This window comes from Ursus maritimus, unplaced genomic scaffold (assembly GCF_017311325.1).
Source record: "Ursus maritimus isolate PB19 unplaced genomic scaffold, ASM1731132v1 scaffold_33, whole genome shotgun sequence".
NCBI lineage: Eukaryota > Metazoa > Chordata > Mammalia > Carnivora > Ursidae > Ursus > Ursus maritimus.
In genome coordinates, this window is record NW_024425897.1 from 9,339,069 (window position 1) to 9,363,636 (window position 24,568).

General features: G+C 48.4%; 2 protein-coding genes across 12 annotated transcripts in view; one reads left to right on the top strand and one right to left on the bottom strand.

The window, feature by feature from the left end:
- The window catches only part of EMID1 (EMI domain containing 1), a 47,009-nt gene extending 23,723 nt beyond the window's left edge, over window positions 1-23,286 (top strand). For 2 of the 7 annotated variants that reach the window (XM_040619687.1, XM_040619690.1), the window contains 3 exons: window positions 12,782-12,826; window positions 18,110-18,194; window positions 22,492-22,717. In XM_040619687.1, the coding sequence (XP_040475621.1) occupies window positions 12,782-12,826; window positions 18,110-18,194; window positions 22,492-22,616 (255 nt within the window). In that variant the 3' untranslated portion in view covers window positions 22,617-22,717. Of the gene's footprint in view, window positions 1-12,781; window positions 12,827-18,109; window positions 18,195-19,128; window positions 19,220-22,491 lie in introns of those variants that run through there. The other 5 variants (XM_040619686.1, XM_040619689.1, XM_040619685.1 and 2 more) reach the window with 3 other exon arrangements.
- Window positions 23,287-23,549: 263 nt separating this feature from the next.
- The window catches only part of RHBDD3 (rhomboid domain containing 3), a 5,602-nt gene continuing 4,583 nt past the window's right edge, over window positions 23,550-24,568 (bottom strand). For all 5 annotated transcript variants that reach the window (XM_040619693.1, XM_040619695.1, XM_040619697.1 and 2 more), the window contains 3 exons: window positions 24,334-24,496; window positions 23,958-24,245; window positions 23,550-23,878 (listed from right to left, as the gene is read on the bottom strand). In XM_040619693.1, the coding sequence (XP_040475627.1) occupies window positions 23,701-23,878; window positions 23,958-24,245; window positions 24,334-24,496 (629 nt within the window). In that variant the 3' untranslated portion in view covers window positions 23,550-23,700. The remainder of the gene's footprint in view (window positions 23,879-23,957; window positions 24,246-24,333; window positions 24,497-24,568) is intronic.

Below are 24,568 nucleotides of genomic sequence, written 5' to 3' on the forward strand. Positions count from 1 at the left end.
AGATCGGTAAGGTTGCCAGGATTTTTGTTTGGGTTGGTTTGGTTGGTTTTGTTTAAATGATAAAATGATTTTTAGAGAGCAATTTTGGGGGTTCACAGAAAAATTGAACAGAAAGTACAGAGAATTCCCATTTACTCCCTGTCCTCACATATGCACAGCGTCTCCCACTATCAACATCTCACATACAATGGTACATTTGGACAACTGAATCTACATTGACACATTATCGCCCTAAGTCCATAGTTTACATGAGAGTTCCCTCTTGGTGTTGTACGTTCCGTAGTATCGATAGATGTATGCTGTTATGTATCCACCATTGTAGTATCAGATAGAGTAGTTTCACTGACCTAAAAACCCCTGGTGCTCCGCCCATTCGTCCCTCCCTCCACACTAATATGCGTGTAAGTTTCCTCCATGTCTTTTCATGGTTTGATAACTCATTTCTCTTTAGCTGTACATAATATCCCATCGTATGTACCACGGTTTATTTATCCATTCACCTACTAAAAGACATCTTGGTTGCTTCCAAGTTTTGGCAGTTAGGAATAAACATCCATGTGCAGATTTTTGTGTGGACATGTTTTCAGTTCGTTTGGGTAAATGCCAATGAGTGCAATTGCTGGATCATATAGTATGTTTAGTTTTGTAAGAAATTTTTCCCTAAGGAACACACTCTGTGTGTGTGTGTGTGTGTGTGTGTGTGTGTGTGTGTGTGTGCATACGTGGTGAGAACACTTAAGATCTACTCTCTTAGCAAATTTCAATTATACAATACAGTTTCGTTAACTACAGTCACCATACTATATATTAAATCCTCAGAACTTAGTCATGTTATAACTGAAAGTTGGTATTCCTTTATCAACCTTTCCCCATTTCCCATCCCCTGCCCCAGGCCCTGGCAACCACCATTCCACTCTGTTTCTCTGTGTTCAGCTTTTTTTTTTTTTTTTTTTTTTTTTTTTTTTAAGATTCTACATATAAGTGATATGGCACAGTATTTGTTTTTCTCTGTCTGGTTTATTTCACTTAGCATAATGCCCTCCAGGGTCATCCATGTTGTCACAAATGGAAAATGTTCCTTCTTTTTTAAAGGATAGATAATGTTCTATTATATATGTACACACATATGCATACAGGCATGCATACATATTTCATTTATCCGTTCATCCATTGACAGGCACTTAGGTTGTTCCCGTATCTTAGCTTTTGTGAAAAATGCTGCAGTGAACATGGGAATGCAGATATTTCTTTAAGATAGTAATTTCGTTTTCTTTGGATAAATACCCAGAAGTGAGATCACTGGATTGTATGGTAATCCTATTTTTAATTTCTTAAGGAATCTCCATTCTGTTTTCCATAAAGGCTGTATCAATTTACATTCCCACCAACAATGCACAGGGTTCCCTTTTTTTCACATCCTCACCAGCATCTGTTCTCTTGGTTTTTGGTTTTTGTTTTTTTTTTTTTCTAATAGACACCTTAACAGGTGTGGGGTGATATCTAAAGTTATGGTTTTGATTTGCATTTCCCTGATAGTTAGTGATCTTTTTTTTTAAAGATTTTATTTATTTATTTAACAGAGAGAGAGAGAGCACAAGCAGGGGTAGTGCCAGGAAGAGGGAGAGGGAAAGCACGCTCCCCGCTGGACCCCGGGATCATGACCTAAGCTGAAGGTTTAACCCACTGAGCCACCCAGCAGCCCCGATAATTAGTTATCTGGAGCATCTTCTTATATACCTATTGGCCATTTATATATCTTCTTTGGGAAAATGTCTATTCAGGTCCTTGCCTGTTTTTAATTGGGTTATTTGTTGGTTGTTAGTTGTATAAATTCCTTATATGTTATGGATATCAACTCTTTTTTAATTTTTTTTTTAAAGATTTTATTTATTTACTCGACAGAGATAGAGACAGCCAGCGAGAGAGGGAACACAAGCAGGGGGGAGTGGGAGAGGAAGAAGCAGGCTCATAGCAGAGGAGCCTGATGTGGGGCTCGATCCCATAACGCCGGGATCACGCCCTGAGCTGAAGGCAGACGTTCAACCGCTGTGCCACCCAGACGCCCCTGGATATCAACTCTTTATTAGCTAGGTGGTTTGCAAATGTTTTCTCCCATTCCATAGATTGCCTTTTCTTTTTCTTTTTGTCTTCCTTCCCCTTCTTCTTCTTTCTTCTTCTTTCTTCTTCCGGTTGGTTTCCTTTGCTGTGCAAAAGCTTCTTTTTTTTTAATTTTACTTTTATTTTTGTGTAAGTAGGCTCCACAGCCAGCAAGGAGCCCAACACAGGGCTTGAACTCATGACCCTGATATCAAGAGTCGGGCACTTAACCAACTGAGCCACTCAGGCATCCCATTGTAAAAAGCTTTTTGAATTGGTTTTCTTATTGTTGACTTTTAAGGGTTCTTTCTATATTTTGAATAGTAGTCCTTTATCGGGTGTGTCTTCTGCAAATATTTTCTCCCAGTACGTGGCTTCTCTTCTCATTCTCTTGACATTGTCTTTTGTAGAGTTTTTAATTTTAATAAATTCCAGCTTATCAGTGATTTCTTTCATGGATGCTACTTTTGGTATTGTATCTAAAATGTCATCATCAAAGCCAAGGTCATCTAAGTTTTCTCCTACATTATCTTCTAGGAGTTCTATGGTTTTGTATTTTACGCTGAGATCTGTGATCCATTTTGAGTTAATTTTTGTGAAGGGTGTGAGATCCGTGTCTAGATTCACTTTTTTGCCAATTGCATACTGTCTTGATAATTGTGGCTTTACGGTAAGTCTTGAAGTAGGGTAGTGTTAGTCCTCTGAGTTTGTTCTTCTCCTTTAATATCGAGTTGGTTATTCTGGGTCTTTTTCCTCTCCGTGTAAACTTTGGAGTCAGCTGGTCAATATCCATAAAATATCTTGCCGGGATTTTGATTGGGATTACAATGAATCTATCGATCAAATTGGGAAGAACTGACGTCGCAACAATATTGAGTCTACCCACCCACAAACGTGGGATATCTCTCCATTTATTTAATTCTTTGCCATCTTTCATCAGAGTTTTGTGGTTTTCTTCACATGGATCTCGTACTTATTACATTTGATTTACACCTAAGTATTTCATTTTGGGGGGTGCTAATGTAAATGGTAATGTGTTTTTAACTTCAAATTCCTCTTATTCATCGATGGTATATAAGAAAGTGATAGACTTTTGTTTTTTGTTTAGCCTTGTATCCTTCAACCTTGCTATAATTGCTTATTAGTTCCAAGAGTTTCTTTGTTGATTTTTTTCAGGTTTCCTACCTAGATGACCATGTCATCTGCAAACAAGGAAAATTTTATTTCTTCCTCCCCAAACTGTATACTTTTTGTTTCCTTTTCTTGTCTTATTTCATTAGCTAGAACTTCCAGTATGATATTGATGACCATTGGTGAAAGCAGACATGCTTTCCTTGTTCCTGATTTTAGCAGGAAAGTTTTGAGTTTCTCACCGTTAACTATGATGTTAGTAGTAAGTTTATTGTAGATGTTCTTTATCAAGTTAAGGAAGTTCCCTTGTATCCCTAGTTTGCTGAGTATTTATCATGAATGGATGTTGGATTTTATCAAATGCTTTTTCTGTACTTATTGATATGATCATGTGATTTTTCTTAGTCTGTTGATGTGACAGATCACATTAATTGATTTTCAAATGTTGAATTAGCCATGTATACCTGTAATAAACCCCACTTGGTCGTGGTATATAATTCTTTTTATACATCTTAGGTTCCATTTGCTAATATTTTGTTGAAGAATTTTGCATCTATGTTCATGAGAGATACTGATCTTTCAATATCTCCTTTCCTTTCTTGTAGTGCTTTTGTCTGGACTTGGTATTAGGGTAATGCTAGCCTCATAGAATGAGTCAGGGCATATTCCCACTGCTTCTATCCTCTGAAAGAGATTGTAAAGAATTGGTATAATTTCTTCATTTTTTTGTCTTGCATGTGAGGGTCCAGTTGTTCCAGCATCATTTATGAAAAAGATTATCTTTGCTCCATTGCATTGTCTTTGCTCCTTTGTCAAAGATCAGTTAACTAGGGGTGCCTGGGTGGCGCAGTCGTTAAGCGTCTGCCTTCGGCTCAGGGCGTGATCCTGGCGTTCTGGGATCGAGCCCCACATCAGGCTCCTCTGCTAAGAGCCTGCTTCTTCCTCTCCCACTCCCCCTGCTTGTGTTCCCTCTCTCGCTGGCTGTCTCTCTCTGTCAAATAAATAAATAAAAATCTTAAAAAAAAATCAGTTAACTATGTTTATATTTCTGGGCTCTCTGTTCTATTCCATTGATCCATTTGTCTCTTTTTTCTCTTTTAATTATCCTGGATAGGGTATTGTCACTTTCATTGATTTTTTTTTCAAAGAACTAGCTTTTGGTTTTGTTGATTTTCTCTATAGATTTCCTGTTTTCAATTTCATTGATTTCTGCTCTAATTTCTATTATTTCTTTTATTTTGCTTACTTTGGATTTAATTTACTCTCCTTTTTTCTACTTTTCCAAGGTCCAAGTTTAGATTATCAATTTTAGATCTTTCTTCTTTTCTAATATATACATTCAATGCAATACATTTCCATCTAAACATTGCTTTTGATACATCCCACAAATTTTGATAAGTTGCCATTTTATTTTTATGTAGTTCAAAATATTTTTAAATGCCTCTTGAGATTTCTTATTTGACTCACGTGTTCCTTAGAAGTCTGTTGTTTAACTTCCAAGTATTTGGGGAGTTTCCCCTTATCTTTCTGTTATTAATTTCTCATTTAATTCCATTGTGGTCTAAGAACATGCATGGTATGATTTCTCTTCCTTGAAATTCATTGAGATGTATTTTATGGCCCAGAATGTTCCATGTAAGTTTGAGAAGAATGTGTCATCTGTTGTTGGATGAAGTGGTCTATAGATGTCAACTGTATCCAGTTGATTGATGGTATTATTGATTCAAGTATGTTCTTCCTGATGTTCTGCCTGTCTGAGTCTGTCCCTTTCTGACAGAGGATGTTAGAGTTTCCAGCTGTAACAGTGGATTCATTTCTCCCTGCAGTTCTATCTGTTTTGACCTCGTATTCTTCTGTGTTCTGTTGTTAGGCATATACACGTGAAGGATTGTTGTGCCTTCGTGGAGTATTGACCCCTTGATCATTATGTATTGTCCTTCTTTATCCATGATTACTTTCTCTGACATCTGCTCTGTCTGAAATTAATGTAGTCACTCTCGCTTTCTTGTGATTAGTGCTAGCATGGTATACCTTTGGCATCCCTTGGCTTTATATGTGTCTTTATATTTAAAGTGGGCTTCTTCTAGACAACATAGAGTTGGGTCTTGGTTATTTATCCAACGGGACAATCCTTGACTTTTATTTTATTTTATTTTATTTTTGATTTTTTATTATATTATGTTAGTCACCATACAGTACATCCCCGGTTTCCGATGTAAGGCTCGATGATTCAAGTTGTGTATAACACCCAGTGCACCATGCAATCCTTGACTTTTAATCGGTGTATTTAAACCATTGACATTTAGGGGCACCTGGCTGGCTCAGTCGGTGGAGCGTGCAACTCTTGATCTCAGGGCTGTGAGTTCAAGCCCCACACTGGCTGTAGAGATAACTTAAAAATAAAATTTTTAAAGAAATAAAAAAATAAACCATTGAGGCTTAAATGATTATTTAAATAGTAATTACCCTATTTGTTACCGTCTTCTATTTGTTGCTCTTATTCTTTGTTCGTATTTTCGTCTTCTACAATTTTTCTGCCTTTTGCAGTTTTAATTCTTCATTTCATATAATTCCACTTTCTCTCCTTGCTTGGCACATCAACTGCACCTCCTCTTTCACTTTTTGTAGTGGTTTCCCCAAAGTCTGCCATTTACATTTACAACTAACCCAAATCTACTTGCAAATAACACTATACTGCGTCATGGTCAGTGCGAATACCTTATAATAAAATATTCTCAATTCTTCCCTCCTATTCCTTATATTATTGTTGTCGTTCATTTCACTCGTATATAATTACATGCAAATATATCTATATATACACATACACACATGCATAATCAAATACATTGTTGGTAGTATTATTTTGAACAAAGTGTTTTCTATTAGATCAGTTAAGAATACAGGAAATAAAAGTTTGTATTTTTTTTTTAAAGATTTTATTTATTTATTTAACAGAAATAGCCAGCGAGAGAGGGAACACAAGCAGGGGAGTGGGAGAGGAAGAAGCAGGCTCATAGCGGAGGAGCCTGATGTGGGGCTCGATCCCAGAACGCCGGGATCACGCCCTGAGCCGAAGGCAGGCGCTTAACCGCTGTGCCACCCAGGCGCCCCTGAAAGTTTGTATTTTACATCCATTTATTACTTCTCTGATGCTCTTCCTTTCATTATGTAGGTCCCAGTTTCTGACTTATCACTTCCTTCTCTTTGAAGAATTCCGTTTAACATCTCTTGCAAGGCAGATCTCCTGGCAGCAAATTCCATCAGGTTTTGTTTTTCTGAGCAAGTCTTTCTTTCTCCTTCACTTTTGAAGGATAATTGCACGGGGTACAGAATTCTGGGTCAGTGGTTTTATTCTCTCAACACTTAAAATATCTCACTCTGCTCTCTTCTTGTGGGAATGGCTTCCGAGGACAAGGTGGATGAAAGTCTTACTTTGCTCCTCTAGATAAGCTGATTTTTCCTCCGGCTTCTTTCAAGATACCGTTTTGGGGTTTAGTTTTGTTTTGTTTTGTTTTAAGTAATCTCTACACCCAACGTGGGGCGCGAACTCATGACCCTGAGGTCAGGAGTCTCATGCTCTTCCAGCTAAGCCAGCCAGGCGCCCCTTTCAAGATACTTTTTATCTTTGGTTTTCTGAAGTTTAAGTATGGTCTGCCCAGGGCATAGTATTTGTTTGGCATTTTTCCTGCTTGGCGTTCTCTGAACTTCCTGGATCTGTGGCTTGGTGTCTGACAATTTGGGAAAATCCTCAGGCATTATTGCTTCAAATATTGCTTCCCTTCCTTTCTTGTTCTTCTGCGTCTGGTCTTCTCATTACGTGTGTTATACTTTTTATAATTGTCCCATCATTCTTGGATATTCTGTCCTGCTTTTGTCAGTCTTTTTTCTCATCGCTTTTCAGCTTTGAAAGGTTCTAATTGTCATATTCTCAAGTTCAGAGATTCTTTCCTCCGCCACGCCCAGTCTACTAATGAGCCCTTCAAAGCCCTTCGTTTCTGTTTCAAGTTTCTGATCTCTAGCATTTTTTCTTTTTTTTTCTTTTTTTTTTTTTTAAGATTTTATTTATGTATTCGACAAAGAGAGAGACAGCCAGCGAGAGAGGGAACACAAACAGGGGGAGTGGGAGAGGAAGAAGCAGGCTCATAGCGGAAGAGCCTGATGTGGGGCTCGATCCCATAACGCCGGGATCATGCCCTGAGCCGAAGGCAGACGCTTAACCGCTATGTCTCCCAGGTTCCCCTCTAGCATTTTTTCAAATAGACATGCAAAAAAAATTCTTAACCTGAAAAGTCTGACGAATACTATTAAATCATATATTCATGTGCCCAACACCAAGCTTAAGAAATAGAACCTTATCAGTACCTTTGAAGTCTCCCATGTGCCCCTGCCATGCCACTTTCTCCTTGAAAGGTATCTTTAAGGGCATATGAAATCTTGGCCAGGAAACTGAAGGACTTGTGGTTGCAGGTAGTGTTTTCATGATTTTTTTCCTGCTCTAGGTAAAACTTCAGGAAGGGGACAGTCTGGGAGATAAATGGCTGAAATTCTATTAAATTTGTATTTCTGGACCGTGGCTCTTAATACTAGAAAGCAGCACGGCCTTTGCTAGAATTGAAATATTTCTTAAGAGGCCTGGGAAGAATGGGATGGCCCTTAGCTAACGGACTCTATGAAGAGCACCTGCAACCAAAATCTAGCATTTCTTTTTGTTTGTTAGAATTTCCATCTCTCTTCTCACATTATCCATCTGTTCTTGCATTTTATCAATTTTTTTCCATTAAAGCCTTTGGCATATTAATCACAGTTGTTTTTTTAAAAGGTTATTTATTTACTTGAGAGAGAGAGATCATGAGCAGTGGGGAGGAGCAGAGGGAGAGGCAGAAGCAGACTTCCCCCTGAGCAGGGAGCCCGATGTGGGACTTGACGTGGGCCTCTATCCCAGGACCCCAAGATCATGACCTGAGCTGAAGGCAGATGCTTAACCGGCTGAGCCACCCAGGTGCCCCATATAGTTGTTTTTTTAAATTCCTGGTCTGATAACTCCAACATCTGTGCTATATCTGACTTGGGATCTGGTATTTGCTCAGTCTCTTAAAACTGTGTTTTTTGCCTGTTAGTATGCCTTGTAATTTTTTAAAATGTTCAATTTAATTTCAATTTAATTAACATATAATGTATTATTAGTTTAAGAGGTAGAATTTAGTGATTCATCAATTGCATACAACAGTGAGTGCTCATTCCATTAAGTGCCCTCCTTAATGCCCATCCCCCAGTTACCCCATCCCCCCAATTACCTCCCCTCTAGCAACCCTCAGTTTGTTTCCTAGAGTTAAGAGTCTCTTATGGTTTGCCTCCCGCTCTGTTTTCATCTTATTTTATTTTTCCCTCCCTTCCCCTATGTTTGTCCTTTTTTTTTTTTTTTTTATTAGACAGAGATAGAGACAGCCAGCGAGAGAGGGAACACAAGCAGGGGGAGTGGGAGAGGAAGAAGCAGGCTCCCAGCGGAGGAGCCTGACGTGGGGCTCGATCCCATAAGGCCGGGATCACGCCCCGAGCCGAAGGCAGACGCTTAACCGCTGTGCCACCCAGGCGCCCCTTGTCCTTTTTGTTTCTTAAATTCCACATATGAGTTCAAAATGGATGAAAGACCTAAATGTGAGACAAGAATCCATCAAAATCCTTGAGGAGAACACAGGCAGCAGCCTCTGTGACCTCGGCTGCTGCAACTTCTTGCTAGACACATCTTCAGAGGAAAGGGAAACAAAAGCAAAAATGAACAACTGGGACTTCATCAAGATAAAAAGTTTTTACACAGGGGCGCCTGGGTGGCTCAGTCTGTTACATGCCTGCCTTCAGCTCACGTTATGATCTCAGGGTCCTGGGATCGAGCCCCGAGTTGGGCTCCCTGCTCAGCGGAGAGTCTGCTTCTCCCTCTCCCTCTGCCTCTCCCTCTCCCTCTGCCTCTCCTTCCTCCCTGCACAGTTTGTGCTCTCTCTCTCTCTCTCAAATAAATTAATAAATAATCTTGAAATATCATTTTTTTTAAAAAGTGGTAAAGAAAAAGCTTTTGCACAGCAAAGGAAACAGTCAACAAAACTCAAAGGCAGCCTACGAAATACCTCATAATTTTTTTTTGTTGGAAGGTAACCATGGGGGCTCCTAGGTGGCACAGCGGTTAAGCATCTGCCTTCGGCTCAGGGCGTGATCCCGGCGTTCTGGGATCGAGCCCCACATTGGGCTCCTCTGCTGGGAGCCTGCTTCTTCCTCTCCCACTCCCCCTGCTTGTGTTCCCTCTCTTGCTGGCTGTCTCTCTCTCTGTCAAATAAATAAAATCTTTAAGAAAAAAAAAGGAAGGTACACATGATGTACTGGGTGAAGAAATGGCAGTAAAGAGACTTTAGTAATGTAGTGGTTAGGTGTGCAGAGGGAGGAAGCATTCTGTAGTCCTGTGGTTAGGTCTCAGTCCTTCAGTAAGCCTACGCCCCTGGACTGTGAACTTTACCAGCACTTCTTAATATTGGTATGTTTTTGTTTTTCCCACCCCCTGTGACCACCACCCACCCACCCCTGTTAGGTGGGACAAGATGCCTAGAAGGGACAAGCTGGGCTATTTCTCTTCCCCCATGTGGAAGGCTAAAGCCAGCTATCGTTGGGTATTTCCCTACTCTCAGGTCAGTTAGGCTCTGATACGACCCTAGGAGGTTAGGCTCTGGTAAAATAGTTTCTCCTGAGAGCAGACCCCACCCAGAAGAACAGAATGCTCTGGCGTGTTTCAAGTTGGTTCCTTTCCCCCTCCTCCTGCTGAAAGCATGAGGAGATTTTTCTGCAGTAGTCACTGTGAGAACCTGACAGAGCTCGTGTGTAAAACTCACACGGATGTGGGGATTCCCCCCAAAACTGGGTCCCCCCCCGGGATGTTTAATTCTCAGTCGGCCACACTGAGAGTTGGCCCCCGGCAATTTGTCAGTTATGTTTAGGTTTTCCCAGCTGACACTGGTTCCCAGGGAGGCTTCTGCTCAGTAAACTGTAATCCACCCCCTCTTTCCGCAATTTGAGGGGCAGTGGTTTGTCCTGTGACCCCACTGCTTTGATGGCTCAAAGAAGAGTTGTTGGTTTTCCAGTTTGCCCAGCATTTTCCTTGTTAGTAGGACAGAATGGCAACTTTTTTTTTTATTAAGATTTTATTTATTTATTTATTTGACAGAGAGAGAGAGAGCACAAGCGGGGGGGAGCGGCATGGAGAGGGAAAAGCAGGCTCCCCTCTGAACAGGAAGCCCGATGCGGGGCTCCATCCCAGGACTCTGGGATCATGACCTGAGCCAAAGACAGATGCTTAACCAACTGAGCCACCCAGGCACCCCCAGAATGGCAACTTCTGAGCTCCTCATGTGCCTTGCCAGAAACAAAAAGGCTCGTTTGTTTTGTTTTTAAATCAAATTTCGAGACAAGATTGGCTAATATTTCTTCAACATTTTTTCTGTTCCTTCACTCTCTTCTCTCCTTCTGGGACTTTAATTATACCTAATACTCTCTCCTGAGTCATTGAGGCTCTGTTAATTTTTTTTTTAAGTTTTTTGTTTACGTAGTCTCTACACCCCCCATGGGGCTTGAACTCACAACCCCAAAATCAGGAGTCACACACTCTTCCAACTGAGCCAGCCAGGTGCCCCAGGCTCTGTTAATTTTTTTTTTTTAATCTTTTTTCCTCTTTGTGCTTCAGTTTGAGATGTTGCATTGACCTGTCTTCAAGTTAACCGATTCTTTCTTCTGTTACGGCCCATCTTCTGTTAATCCCAGCTAATGAATTTCTTATTTCAAGTATTATCCTTTTCATTTCCAGGATTTTTTTCACAGAACTCCTGAAATTCCCCATCTCATCACCCATTATATTAATTCCACTACACTCTTCAACGTATTTATCACAGATATTTTATTTATTTTTTTTAAATTCCAGTTAGTTAGCTTACAGTGTAAATTAGTTTCAGTTGTGTACAATATAGTGCTTCAACACTTCCATACGTCACCTGGTGCTCATAATGACAAGTGTCCTCCTTCATCCCCATCACCTATTTCACCCATCCCCCCACCTCCCTCCCTCCCTTCTGGTAACCATCAGTTTGTTCTCTGTGGTTAAGAGTCAGGTTCTTAGTTTGCCCCTCTCCCTCTCTTTTCTTTTTGCTCATTTGCTTTGTTTCTGAAATTCCACATATGAATGAAATCACGTGATATGTCTTTCTCTGACTGACTTATTCCACTTAGCATAATACTCTCTATCTCCACTCATGTCATTGCAAATGGCAAGATCTCGTTCTTTTTTATAACTGGATAATATTTCATATATAGATATATATATCTGTTCTCTTTCAGTTTCTGTTCATATATATATTCATATATATATATACACACTATATTTTCTTTATCCATTCATCAATCAAGCGACATTTGGGCTGTTTCCATAATTTAGCTATTTAGATAGTGCTGCTATAAACATCGGTGTGCATGTATCCCTTTGAATTAGTATTTTGTATCCTTTGGGTAAATACTCAGTGCAATTGTTGGATCATAGGGTAGCTCTATTTTTAACTTTTTGAGGTGCCTCCATACTATTTTCCATAGTGGCTGCACCAGTTTGCATTCCCACCAATACTGCACCAGGGTTCTTTCTCCGCATCCTTGCCAACACCTGTTGTTTCTCGTGTTGTTGATTTTAGCCATTCTGACAGGTGTGAGGTGATATCTCGTAGATTTGATTGGCATTTCCCTGATGATAAATATCACAGGTATTTTAAACTTTGAGTCTACTAATTCCAATATCTGGGTTGGCTATGGATCCATTTCTACTGACTTATTTTTCTCTTGATTGTGGGCACATTTTCTTGTTTCTTTACATATCTAGTAATTGTCCATACTGGACAATATAGATAATAAAGAGAATCTGTATTCTAGTATCTTCCTCTAAAGAATGTTGATCTTTGGTCTGGAGTATGGGTTGGATTCAGCTTTGTGACTTTAGGATGGGTAGTTTGACTATCCAAGGATTAGAGGGGGGTATTTATGTAGATTTCACTCCCCTACTGTGGCTCCCTGCTTTCTAGGATTTCCTTTCAATTTCCTCCTTCTTTGGCAGTCTCCACTCCAACCTGTGACTTTCAGCCCAGTAAGACTAAAGCTTCCTGCTTAAGCTATTTGCCAAGGGGCTGAGGGGGCTGGGGTGTGCCCTCAGGGGAAAAGCCATAAGTAAATAAGTGTGTGTGTGTGTGTGTGTGTGTGTGTGTGTGTGTGTGTGTGTTTAACCTAGGGCAATTCCATTCTTTCAAAGGTCAAAGGGCCTCCAGTTTCTGGCTGCTCTTTATTATGTTCCATTGCTTTCAAATAATTGTTTTTTGCATTTAACCTGCTGTTAGTCCAATACAAGCCGCTCTCTGTCTCTCTCAGTCTTTTAGCTTCTCCCAATCTTTCCTTCCCTCTTTCCCCCTCTCCTCCCCTCCCCAGGCTCCCACCCTCCCTTCCTCTTTCCCTCTCTCATTCCTTCTACCTCTGTCTCTCCTTGCAGGGAGAACCTGGCCCCAAAGGAGACCCTGGAGAGAAGAGCCACTGGGTAAGCTCCAGCAGAGCACAGACCCCCACTCCCCCTTCCTGCCCTGGGCACTCAGGAGATTATTTGGAGGGGAGCACCTCCTTCAAATCCCCCTGCAACCTGGTCCCCTAGGAAGGAGCCTTGTCAGACCTCCGCTCTGGCCCCTCCCCATCTGCCCCCCCAGCCAGGCAGGGCCAGCCTTATCGGCAGACCCCACACTCTCTGTCTCTGTCTTCGTCCCTGTCTCCTCCGTCCCTCCATCTTTCCAAGCCAGGGTGACCCTGCCCATTCCTCCTGGGTGGTTTGGGCTGACCCAGTCCAGACTGTATCCTGTGCCTCGAGAGCCCGTTCCCAGCAAGGGCTTTGGCTTCTGCTCTGTCTGCAGAAGAAAGGGAAGCATGAAAACAATACCCAGAAAAAGCTGTGAAGCACAGGGAGGGAGGCACAGAAACAGTGAGGAACACTGGGGCCCTGTGGTAAAAGGGAGAAGGGACCTACCTATCACTGTACACATAGAAAATCCATGGATCACGGGAAGGGAGGCCTCGAAGCCATTATGTATACATCCTACATGGTAAATGAGGTCAGGAGACCTAGACTCCGCTGTTCTCAAAAGAGCTATAATTAACACGAGGTCCCAGACACCATCACATACATAGGAGAGCCATGGGGAGTGCGAGGAGAGGCCTAGAAACTATCATAGGCATGGGAGAACCATGGGAAAAGAGATGAGGGGATCTAGAAACCACTATACACGGAGGAAGCCCATGAAGATTGAGAAGGAAGGCCTAGAAACTGTCACATACACAGGACACATAGGGTATATGAGAAAGGGGACAGAGAAACCACATGTGGGGTCCTAGAAACCTTTACAATCATTGGAGATAGTTGCAATGAATGAGTTTCCAGGCCTAGAAATCTGCGCACCCGATAGTTGCATGGGGAGAGGACCAGAAGTCCCACGGTGCAGGGACCTGGAAACCACTGTGACCTAGACATTTGGAAAATGGGTGGGGTGAGGGTAGACACCCGTACAGGAGAGAAAACTAGGAAGCTATTCAGGAGGCTGGTATCAGGCTTCCCTTTCCCCCGGCCCCTCCCCGGTGCAGTCTGGCTGGGGTACCCTACTTCCCAGCAGGCACTGGTGAGGACGTGGGATGCACCCAGCACCTGCCTTGCCCTCTCTGCTCCTGATTGTGGGGTCAGTGATGGATACAGCCGTGGGAGCCCCTCACCCTGCACGAGCCCTTCCCCGTGTCTTCCCATGACTTCAGGGGCCCTGCTACCTCTCCAGCCTCTCCCAGCCCCTCACTGCCACTCTACTCCCCATACCCCCCTTCACCCCCTAGTGGTTCCAGAGCCTCTTAAGCACACTGCCAATATGGGCACGAGCTGGGCTGGGGGGTCAGGTAGACCCGTGTGAGCCCAGCCCTCTACCTCCCCTAGGCCCCTTCACTGGCCACTCCCACCCTGGGAACATGTTTCCTACTCAGCCCAGGAGAGGTGGGAGAGGTGAAATGAGGCTGACTTAGGCTACGCAGGGATTCCAAGAGGAGAACAGATGCCTGAACTGTCCCAACCCAAACCTCGATCTCAGGACCACCTATGGGAGGGGCCGCCCCAGAGGTAGCAGGGCCCTTGCCCATCCTCCTGCCTCCCCATCGCCCACCTGTACTTCTGCCCCTGCTTGCACCTGCCTGAGGGGGGCCTGCTGGGCTGGGGTCAGCATGAGGCTTTGAGGAGTGGGGGACCAGCTCTGTTGGGGGTAGGTGGGCATGAGGTCCAGTGTGGGGAAGGGCCCTGAGGGAGCCACTCTCAACCTACCAACCCCCAGGTAGACCTGAACCCCTTGCCCGACTGTGGCTCAGCAGTGACACCCAGTGGTCATGAGCATGAACTGCAGGCATTACCCCCAGACCTAGCTGAACTGACTCATCTTAGACCAAAGTTCGTACCCCTTATTCAGGCAGGAAAAACTGAGGGCCAACTCCGCAGAGCAAATTGTTGGCAGAGCTGGAACTGAAGCCCAGGATTTTCAGCTCCCAGGATCAGTGAAACCAGCCCTTCCTCGGTGGGTGCCAGGCCCTAGGCTGGGCCCTGTAGACACAGATGTGATTTGGTCACAGTCCCCACCCTCAAGGTGGTCACAGTGGGAGGAGGTAACAGACCAGTAACCAGTGGCAACAGGACAGAGGGAGCTCAGTTGTGATGGGGGAGGATTTAGCGTCTTCCTGGAGGAGGAAATGGGGGCTGAGATCTGAAAGGTGCATTAAACAAACAAAGGGTGTTCCGGCAGAGGAGAGAGAACATCATGTTCAAAGGCCTTGGGGCTGGAGTGAGCTTGGGGTGTTCAAGGAGCTGCAAATACTTGGCATGGTACAGTGTGACAGTCAAGGGGTGAGACGGAGGTCAAACGGGCTTTCAGGACTTAGGAGGCCATATGGAGGAATTTGAACTTTGTTCTGCAGACGGTGGGGAGTCATTGAAGTATTTAACAGCAGGGAAGGGACACAGTCAGATTTTTGTTTGTGAACACTTCCTCTAACTGCCCAGTGGAGAATGGGTGGGACAAGGGGGCAACAGGGGAGAAGCAGAAAGAGAGACATAGGCGGGAGCCTGTTGTGGTCATCCTGGCAGGAGACCGTGGGGGCTGGAACGGGCAGGGGGGACAGTGAGGACGGATGGATGTCCATGGACTAAGTGATGCTTGATGCTGGCTTGACTGTGAGGGGCAGCGAGCAGTTAAGGCAGCCGTTATAGTAGAGAGCCCGGAGAAGCAGCCCCACCGGGTTCTGTCCAGGGAAAATGGGAGCTGTTTGTGATAAAGCTGAGTGGGGGTGTCCAGCAGGCCCTGGACACTCGATCCAGGCCTGGAGGGGATTGGGGCGTTATCAGCGCAAACAACAGGCCACCCACCTTGGAAGGGACCTAAATAGCAGGACTTTATTTGACATTTTTTCCTCTAATTTTGTTTCTTTTTTTTTTTTTTTAAGATTTTATTTATTTGAGAGAGAGAGCAAGCACTAGCAGCGGGGAGGGATAGAGGGAGAAGCAGACTCCCCACTGAGCAAAGAGCCCGATGCAGGGCTCGATCCCAGGACCCCAGGATCATGACCTGAGCCAAAGGCAGACGCTTAAACCGACTAAGCCACCCAAGCACCCCCCCAACTTATTTTAAATGAAGATTTTATTTTTAAGCAATCCCTACCCCCAAAGGCTCGAACTCACAACCCCGAGATCAAGAGTCACATGCTTTACAGACTGAGCCAGCCAGGCGCCCCTCTTCCAATTTTCCTTTGGAAGATTTTCAAATATGTAGAAAACTTGGTACAATGAATATCCCCTGCCTTCTTGTAGACTGACTATCAGTATTTTGCCACATTTGCTCTTTCTCCATTTATATTTACAGACTTTTGTATGATCTATTTGAAAGTAAGTTGCAAACCTCGTCCACATTTCCCCTAACACATCAGCGTGTATCTCAAAAGAATACGGACATTCTCCCCAAAACCCCCCCGAAAAGCTCCAACACCACCCACCGCCACACATAAGCAAGCAGACATTAATTAATGAAATGATAACATGAAGTTATATATCATTTAACTTATATAAAAATTTTACCGGTCATCCCCAAAATGCCTTTCTTAGCTGCTTTTAGTAAAAATCTAAGATCTAATCAAGATTCATGCATTGCACTTGGTTGTTAGTCTCTAGTGCCTTATAATCTAGAACAGTCCCTGTCCTTTTCTTCTTTCTCTTGACTTTGTCTTTTTGTGACTATCCCGCCACCTAGATTGGCTGTTTCCTGGTGATGAGAGACAGTTAAGTGCTCTTGGCAGGAGCGCTAGCGGACGCCCTCTTATTACATCCTACCAGGACGTTCGTGATGTCAGCTTGTCCCACCGTCCATGCCCGAGTAGCTCAATGTCATCTTTGAAGGTCATCCCTTTTTAGATCCTGCTCCTGTAATACTTGAAGGGGGATTACTTTGGTGTGTGGCCCATGGTGACCCTGTGACCCTTGGGCTGCAACAGCCAGTTAGTGGCCCGAGGGTAGCCCCGAGCTGGCGATGTGGACGGGACAGCTGGGTTATAATGGACAGTCTCAGCAATGCCACGGCAGGCTCACGCTGGGCGGACTCTCGGTTGTTAGATGTTTCGGTGAACCCTGAAGGGCTGGGTGTCCGTTGTAGCGATAAGCATATTCTGCCCCATCCCTTCATGTAGTCTGTGCTAAGTAAAGGACGCTGAGAGAGACTCCCAGATATGTCAGCGCTGGAATGATTCTATTTGCTGTCCTGGGGCTGTGTTGGAATCAAGATATTGACATTCCGGAAATAGCTTTAGTCTGGACTAGGCAAGAGGAAGGAGTGAGGGAGTGTGGAAGTTCAGCCAGACCGTGGACCCTGTGCTAGGGAAGGAAAGGACAGACAGACAAATTGGAAGTGAAGGTGAGGGCTGGCAGGAGCCCGGGGTGGCTGCTGACACTATTGCTGGGCGGGGGTCCCAGGGGAGGGGCTTTGGGGGCCCACTGCCACATCCCTGGGCCTGGGGGCTGCAGACCCAGAGATTCTGCTTAGAAGGGAGGGTGGGGCTGGGGGCCTGATTCCAGCACAGGCAGAATATGGACTTGGAATAGTCAGAGCCCAGGGACGGATGAGCCCAGAGTGAGAAGGGCTGGGGAGTGGACGCCTGGGCCTGAGCCGCAGCTTTTCCAGCATTTTAAGCACAACTTCCAGAAAATGATGCCACTCAAACATTTTCTAGTTTTACTCGTATATATTCGTTTTGACGTGAATGGAAAGGATATCCAGAAGCAGCCTGTTCCCACTGATGGACTTCATTAGAGTGAGATTAAAGTAGTAGTAAGGCAGAAACTGACTCCGTTTAAAGAAGATTAAGTAAACAAAAGTGCAGGTCGCCCAGGGATGGGGCAGGAATCATGCAGGTGTCGGGCAACAGAGATTCGGGGCGCCCTGTGACAGCCTTCAGGACAGGCTCTGGGACGGCAGCGCGACCCCTGCGGATTGGCATCCCCCTTCCGCCAGTGCAAGGGTGCGGGCAGAGAGCAGCCAGCTGGAACCCATCAGGACTTACTGAGGGGGCTGCTTCCACCTGTCTTGCTCCCCCCACCCCTGCTCCCGTTCTCTCCTGGTCTTATCCTGGCTGTCGGCAGGCCCTGGGCTGTGGCAGGTGGTGCGGGGCTGCAGGTGCATGTCCTGGGTGGGGCATGGGCCACCAACAAGCTTTGCAGGGCCCCCTCCCTTGCCCCCTTCACGGCTGCATCTGTCTCTTTCCTCCGCAGGGGGAGGGGTTGCACCAACTACGCGAGGCTTTGAAGATTTTAGCTGAGAGGGTTTTAATCTTGGAAACAATGATTGGGCTCTATGGTGAGTAGAGACAGACAGACGGACAGACAGCCCAGCCCCCACCCGCTAACCTTCCCCAGGCCCTCCGGGGGTGGAGCTGCCTGGACCCAGCCGTGAGGCTGGAGAAGGTGCCTGCCCCAGGCAGGAGAGGACCTGAGAGAGCAAGGCCACCCATCCCTCGATGGTTGGTCCCTCCTCCGCAGGTGAAAAGGAGGCCCTACAGACCTGGGCCCCCCACCTCTGTGGCCAGACCTGGGCCTCCAGGCATTGTGGGTAATGTGGTTTCCAGGCCTGCAGGGAAGCAGAGGTGACAGATTTTGAGTTTGGAAGAAATTAGGGGCAATGGAGCCAAACTCCAGACCAGCAGGGGATTGTGGGTAACTGAGCCAGACTGCAGCAGAGCAGGGGGTCATGGGTAATAAAGTCAGGCTTCATTCAGCTCTCCAGAAATTGTGGGTAACAGAGCCAGTCTCCAAGCCCACAGGCCAACAGGTCATGGAGCTAGACTCCAGAAGTACAGGGGACTGTGGGTGACGAAGCCAGGCTCAGGCCCCAGGGAACTCCAGGTCCTATAGCTCCCACCAGTTCTGACTTCCCCTCCCCCAGAAGCCCCCAGAGGCTCTCACAGGGCAGGCCTTCCTGGCCCCAAGTATCTCCCTTACAGTTGCAGGTCCCCCTCTGGTCCTCCTAACCCACCCTGCAGGTCCCTTTAGTGGCCAGAGAGAGCCAGACCCCTACCCCAGGCACTTACCCACCAATGTCGCCACCCATCTGCTCGCTTGAGGATCCAGGCAGATCCCACTTAGAAGGGGAGACCGAGGTCTTGATAGAGACTCATGCCTGGGCTCCTGCCTCGAAGCCGGCCGGTGCCTGGCCCCCACACCCCCCCTCGGCTCCCCGGGCCAGCCCTCGGAGGCCGGACTCGCACCGTCTGCTCTTCTTGATCTCCCATCAGGCTCCTAGCTTACAGAGCTTCCTGCAGCAGCAGGCTCAGCTGGAGCTCCTGGCCAGACGAGTCACCCTGCTGGAAGCCATCATCTGGCCAGGTAATGGCAGGGCGGGCAGGTAGGGGCAGCCCCTTCCAGGAAGGGCCTAGGGACACAGAAGTCACCTCCCATTGGTGGCCCCAGGCCAGCAGACACTCCTTCTCTAGTCCTTCCAGGCAGCCAGCAGACAGACAGACGGTGCCTGACACCTTGCTGGCACAGGCTCCCAGATCAGACAGACCTAGTCCTGTTCTCATGGAGTGTAGGGTGCAGGAGCACGGGGGTCACCCTGGAACTGTTAAACCTGGGGTAAGGAACACTACGGTGGAATGAGTGCTATGAGAGCACAGAAATGCCCCAGCCCCAGGCTGGGGGGTATGGGGGAGGGCACCTCAGGGAGGGCTTCCTGGAGGAGGTATCCTCTAAATGAACGTGAAGGGCAAGAATGAGCATGAGTAAACAGGCCGAGGAACAGCACGAGCCAAAGCCAGGAGGCTAGACTGTTCTGTGAGGTTGCTAAGGAGTGACAGCTTGGGCTAGAGAATCTGGCAGGCCCCAGTTTGAGAAGGCTCTTTGAAAGGAGTTAGAAGGCATGGAAGGAGATTAGACACCAAGTGGGCAGCGCCCCTCCCCGTGCCTGGCTTTTCATGGTGGGGCTAAGGAGGGCCCTCCCCATTAAACTGGAGCCTGTGGGTGGCCGTGAAGAGAGGCAGGGATTGGCCACCCTCGGGGCTGAGCTCCAGTCCTCACCTACCTGCTAAGAGGCCCCCATGGCCACCCTTCTCCCACGTCCAGCCACCCCATCTCACAGCCCAATCCTAGTTACATCAGCACACAAAGGCCTCGGACATCACGTCCAACTTCGCGTGTATTTTACGAGGAAACTGAGTCCCCAAGCAGGAAGGAGGGCCAGGGTGACAGCCAAGCCTCCTTCATTCAGCACATCTATAGGGCACACCTTCTGAGTGCCAGGTCAGGGCGGATGCTCTGGGCCCATCAAGTGAGGGGGAACCCTCAGGGTCTACAGAGATGAGAGCCACGGGGGACAGAAGCACCAAAGGATGTGAGTGGGCGGCAACCAGCTCCAGCTGTGGCCTGGAGAAGCCCTCCCGGCAGAGGGGACACTTGCATTGGGTCACAGAAGATCCCTACAAGCATGTGAGCAGAAGACAGAAAGGGCAGCCCTGACGGAGAGTCCTGTGTGGACAAAGGCCTGGAGGCTGGAAGGGGCGTGCGGTCTGCTTCCCAAGCTCTTCCCACCTTGCCACGGGGCTTCTCTAACTTTTAGAAACATCAGTGACCATCTCCCAGACCTCCTCCCCCTCTCACAGATCAGGGCCCAGGACCAAATCCCAGGCTTTTTCAGGTGTCCCCCACCTCCTCTCGGGAGGACTGGGAGAGGAGCCAGAAGGGACACACTGTAGCCTTGGACCTGTGGCCCATCTCCACTTCAGTCACCTCTGTATCCAGCAGCCCAGGGAGGGAGTGCTGGTCATCTGAGAAGGGCCTCGGCCACTCGCCTGGGAGAGTGACCCCACAAGCCTGCTTGAGTTGTGGGCCTGGAAGGGGAGGTGAGGGAGGAGGGGAACAGAGAAGAAGGAGCTTTCCCCATTGTCCATTGTACACAGCAGGTGGTAACTAAAGACCCAAATTGGGCTCAGGTTTAGGTTATAATCAGTAATGAGATAGTAACAGCCCACCAGGCTGGGGGATTTATATTCAGCCCCCGTCACAGGCTTGCTAGGTCGGTAATACCACGCCCATTTCACAGATAAACAAGTGCGAAGAGCTCACGTGATTTCCTCAAGTGTCACAGCAATAGCAGTGGTGAGGCCAGGGAGCCAGCGTGGGGCTGTCCTCCCAAGCACTGCCTCTTTTTGCTCCATCAACAAAAGGTCACGGACACCCCTGCTCAGCCAGGCACTGAGTGGGGCCCAGGGGAAGCCAAGGGCCCTGAATTTGATTGTGTCAGAACAGCATCTCATGACCAACTCACAGGGACCAGGCCTGCAGGAGACCTGGGTCAAAAACACACCTAGAGACCATAATAATCCAGCATTTACCGTGAAAACCACTTTCCACTCCCGGTCACCTTAAATACTTACCACAAGGGTAGGACACCGTGTTGTCCCCATGCTCCAGATGAGGCTGAGATTCTGTGACTTGCCCAAGACCACATCACTGGTCCTGGCCCCAGCTGATGTGGGAGCCTGAGCTCCATGCTACTCTCCTCCTGTGCTCCCTGATTTAGGGCATGAAATACCCTTGACTGTGCCCACACACAGCTGTCTGGCCCAGGGGCCGAAAATTCCAGCCCCGAGGTGTATGGGTGCACACAGGCTCAGCATGCTAGACAGATAGGGTTATGAGGGTATAGCCCACTCCCCTGGCAGTGGCCCAGTAGAAAGCTGGTGCTCACCAGAGTTCAAGTGTCTGTCCCTTTGAACCGGACTTCAGAGGCTCAGCCAAGTCCCCCATCCTGAGGCTCTGCTCCTTGACCATGCCTTTCCCCCCGGAAAAATAGCACACCCTGATCTACCTGACCCACGTATTTAACTGAGAGAGGGACCAAAGCGTTGGTGGCGGAAGACTTCTTGGAGGAGGTAGGCCTTGCCTGGGTGTTGAAGGATGAATAGGAGTTTTCCAGATGGCGAGAATGCCAATTATTCAGTTTCACTCTTGCAGGACAGCTTATTTCCAGGTTGGGGCCTATTTCACCATAGCCAAATTAGAACTAATTTCAGTAATTATTGGAGTTGGTCAGGACCTAGAGTACATCTGGAATTATCCCTCCTGGTTTTAGATGAGACCGCTGAGGCCCTGGCAGAGACTAGACTTGCCCAAAGCTCTATAGTAGGTCGGTGGCAGAGTCTGGCCTTCCTAGACTCTTCCCCACCACAGATGGCCTAATCCCAGGAGTGGGGAGTGAGTCTATTCCCTGACCTTAGCTTTACCAGCTATGAAACGGGGATGATTCAGGGCACACCTCTCCCCCAAATGTAGGAAAGAACAATACTTTTATGGAACATGCACTCCGTGCTAAGCATTTCAGGAACATGGCAGGCTCTTTGATCCTCACTTGACAAGAGAAAATCAAATAGAGGCCCTGAGCGCTCTCACTGGGTGGGGAGCTGATAACTCGGGGGGGAGGGGGGGCGGCAGAGGTACTGACCATCTTGCAAACACCCTTCTGTCTCATAGCTCTGCCTCCCAGACGCCAGGGCAGAGCGCACCTGGCAGAGTACCCAGCGCCCCAGCCCCCAGAGGGCCGAAGGGAGATGGGCACCTCACACAGACCTCACTAACCCTGACTCTCTCCTTCCCTCCGGCAGAACCAGAGGGGTCGGGGGCAGGCCCTGCCGGCACAGGCACCCCCAGCCTCCTGCGGGGCAAGAGGGGAGGACACGCGGCCAACTACCGGATCGTGGCCCCCAGAAGCCGCAACGAGAGAGGCTGAGGGCGGGGGCGGCCCTAGGGGCAGACCAGGCCAGGCTTCCCCTCCCAGCCTGGACTTGGCCAACTGCCTCCAGGGACCGCCCATCCATATTTATTCATGTCCTCAGGGTCCCTTCTGCTACCTAGGCCTTTGGGATGGGCACGTCTTGGTCCTGACTCCCCGTGCAAGCCTGATAGGAAGCTGAGAAGGGACAGTGGCCTGAGAGGGAGGGGCAGCCCAGGCAAGAGGTGAGGCCTGGCTCAGGGCCCTGGGCCTCTGTCTCCCTCTGTGAAGTAGGATGACGCAGGCCTGCAGGGCAGGGGTGGCAGGTTTGAGGCTTCTGTCTTCTCATCAGCTGCCCAGGCATCTGGGCCTGTAGGCATTGAAGAGAGCCGGGAACTGGGGTTCTGCTGGGCCCTTGGTACATGCTTGATGGGGAAGGGCTTGCCTCCCCTTCCTCCCCAGTCAAACCTCGGGGAGCCCACCGCACCCCTCCTCTCCTTGATTTCTGGTGCTGGCTCCCCACCCTGAGCTCAACAGGCAGGACACTGGGGATTTCTCACATAGGTCCTGCCCCCTGAGCCCCCAGCCCCTCCCATGTCCCGGATGGGGGTGGGGGTGGGGGCATGGAGAAGGAGGGGCCCCCTGGAGGTAGAGGTCTCCAGCCAATAAAGGCCCCCAGTCTGATGTCCCACTGGCCTGGTCTCAATGTGTGCTTAGATGGGTGCGGCTGGGCTAGGCCAGGAGCCCCTTCCCTCTTCTCAGGGGCCTTCCCTGCCCACAGGCAATGCAGGGCTGAGGGGACTGGAGGGTAGGTGTGTCTCTGCACATCCAGGAGCTGTTCTCCTGTAATGGGTCATTTCTTCACTGCTCATTCATTCATTCATTCATCCATCCCCCTTGCTGCCAACACAGAAGAGTCAGACACAACGGCCTCCCCCAAGGAGGTCCAGGTTGAAAAAAGAAATGGTTTTTATTCTAAACAGTACCAGGGTGGGGTGCTGGAGGGGTGTCTCCCACACCACACTGCGGCTCGGCACACGGGGCTGGGCTCAGACTACCCACCTACAGGCCAAGCCTCTTGTCACCCAAGGGCCTGCATGGGCTAGGGGGGACCAGGACCCTCAGGGTGAGCGGGCCCACCCCTCCCCTGAGTCACCAGGGCCTCAGTGCCCACCTCCCCCCCAACCAGCAGCGACACGGCACCCTCCACTCGGCCCGTGGCTGCCAGGGCCACCACCGCCTGCTCTGTGGGGAAGCCCATGCGCTCCAGCTGCTGCAGCCTGTGGGGGGGAGGGGACGTCAGGGCCACCTCCAGCCCCTGCACCAGGGGACCTCCGCCCAGCCGCCCACCCGCCTTACCGCAGAGACGAGACGGAGGACTTAGACAGCCATAGTGGGCTCTCAGGACACGGGGCTGGCCCCTCCAGGAGCGAGGCCTGGATCCCCTCCTGGAGCATCTGCTTATCCAGGGCTGCCCAGAGCGGAGTCCCTGGGGGGAAGCCCGGCCCGGCCCAGGCCAGGCCCACCTCTGAGGAGCCCTCCCAGGTCGGCTGCACAGGCCCCAGGCCTGGCGGGAGCGGGGCCGAGCCTTCACTGCGGGACCAGAGGCTAGGGGAGGCCATGTAAGGAGGTCCAGGGGTGGGAGGCCTGGAGGGGCAGAAGCAGAAGAGGGCCTGACTGCCAGGCCCGCCACAGCTTCCGCCAGCAGGGCCGGTGTCTTCGGTGTCGCGCTCACCTAACTCCGGCAGGATGGGTGACAGGCAGCTCCGCCCGGCCACCTGGAGTAGGAAGGAGTCTGAGTGGCCAGGACCCCGCCAGGGCCCTGCACAAGACGCCCTCCTGCAGCACCTGCAGCCGCCGCTCCGACAGCTCCAGCCACTGGAAGGCCCCGGCTGCATCTATCTGCCCAGGGCAGGGCGGCTGGTCAAGGAAAACCAAAACCAGCCGGGGGGGGGGGGGGGGGGGGGGGG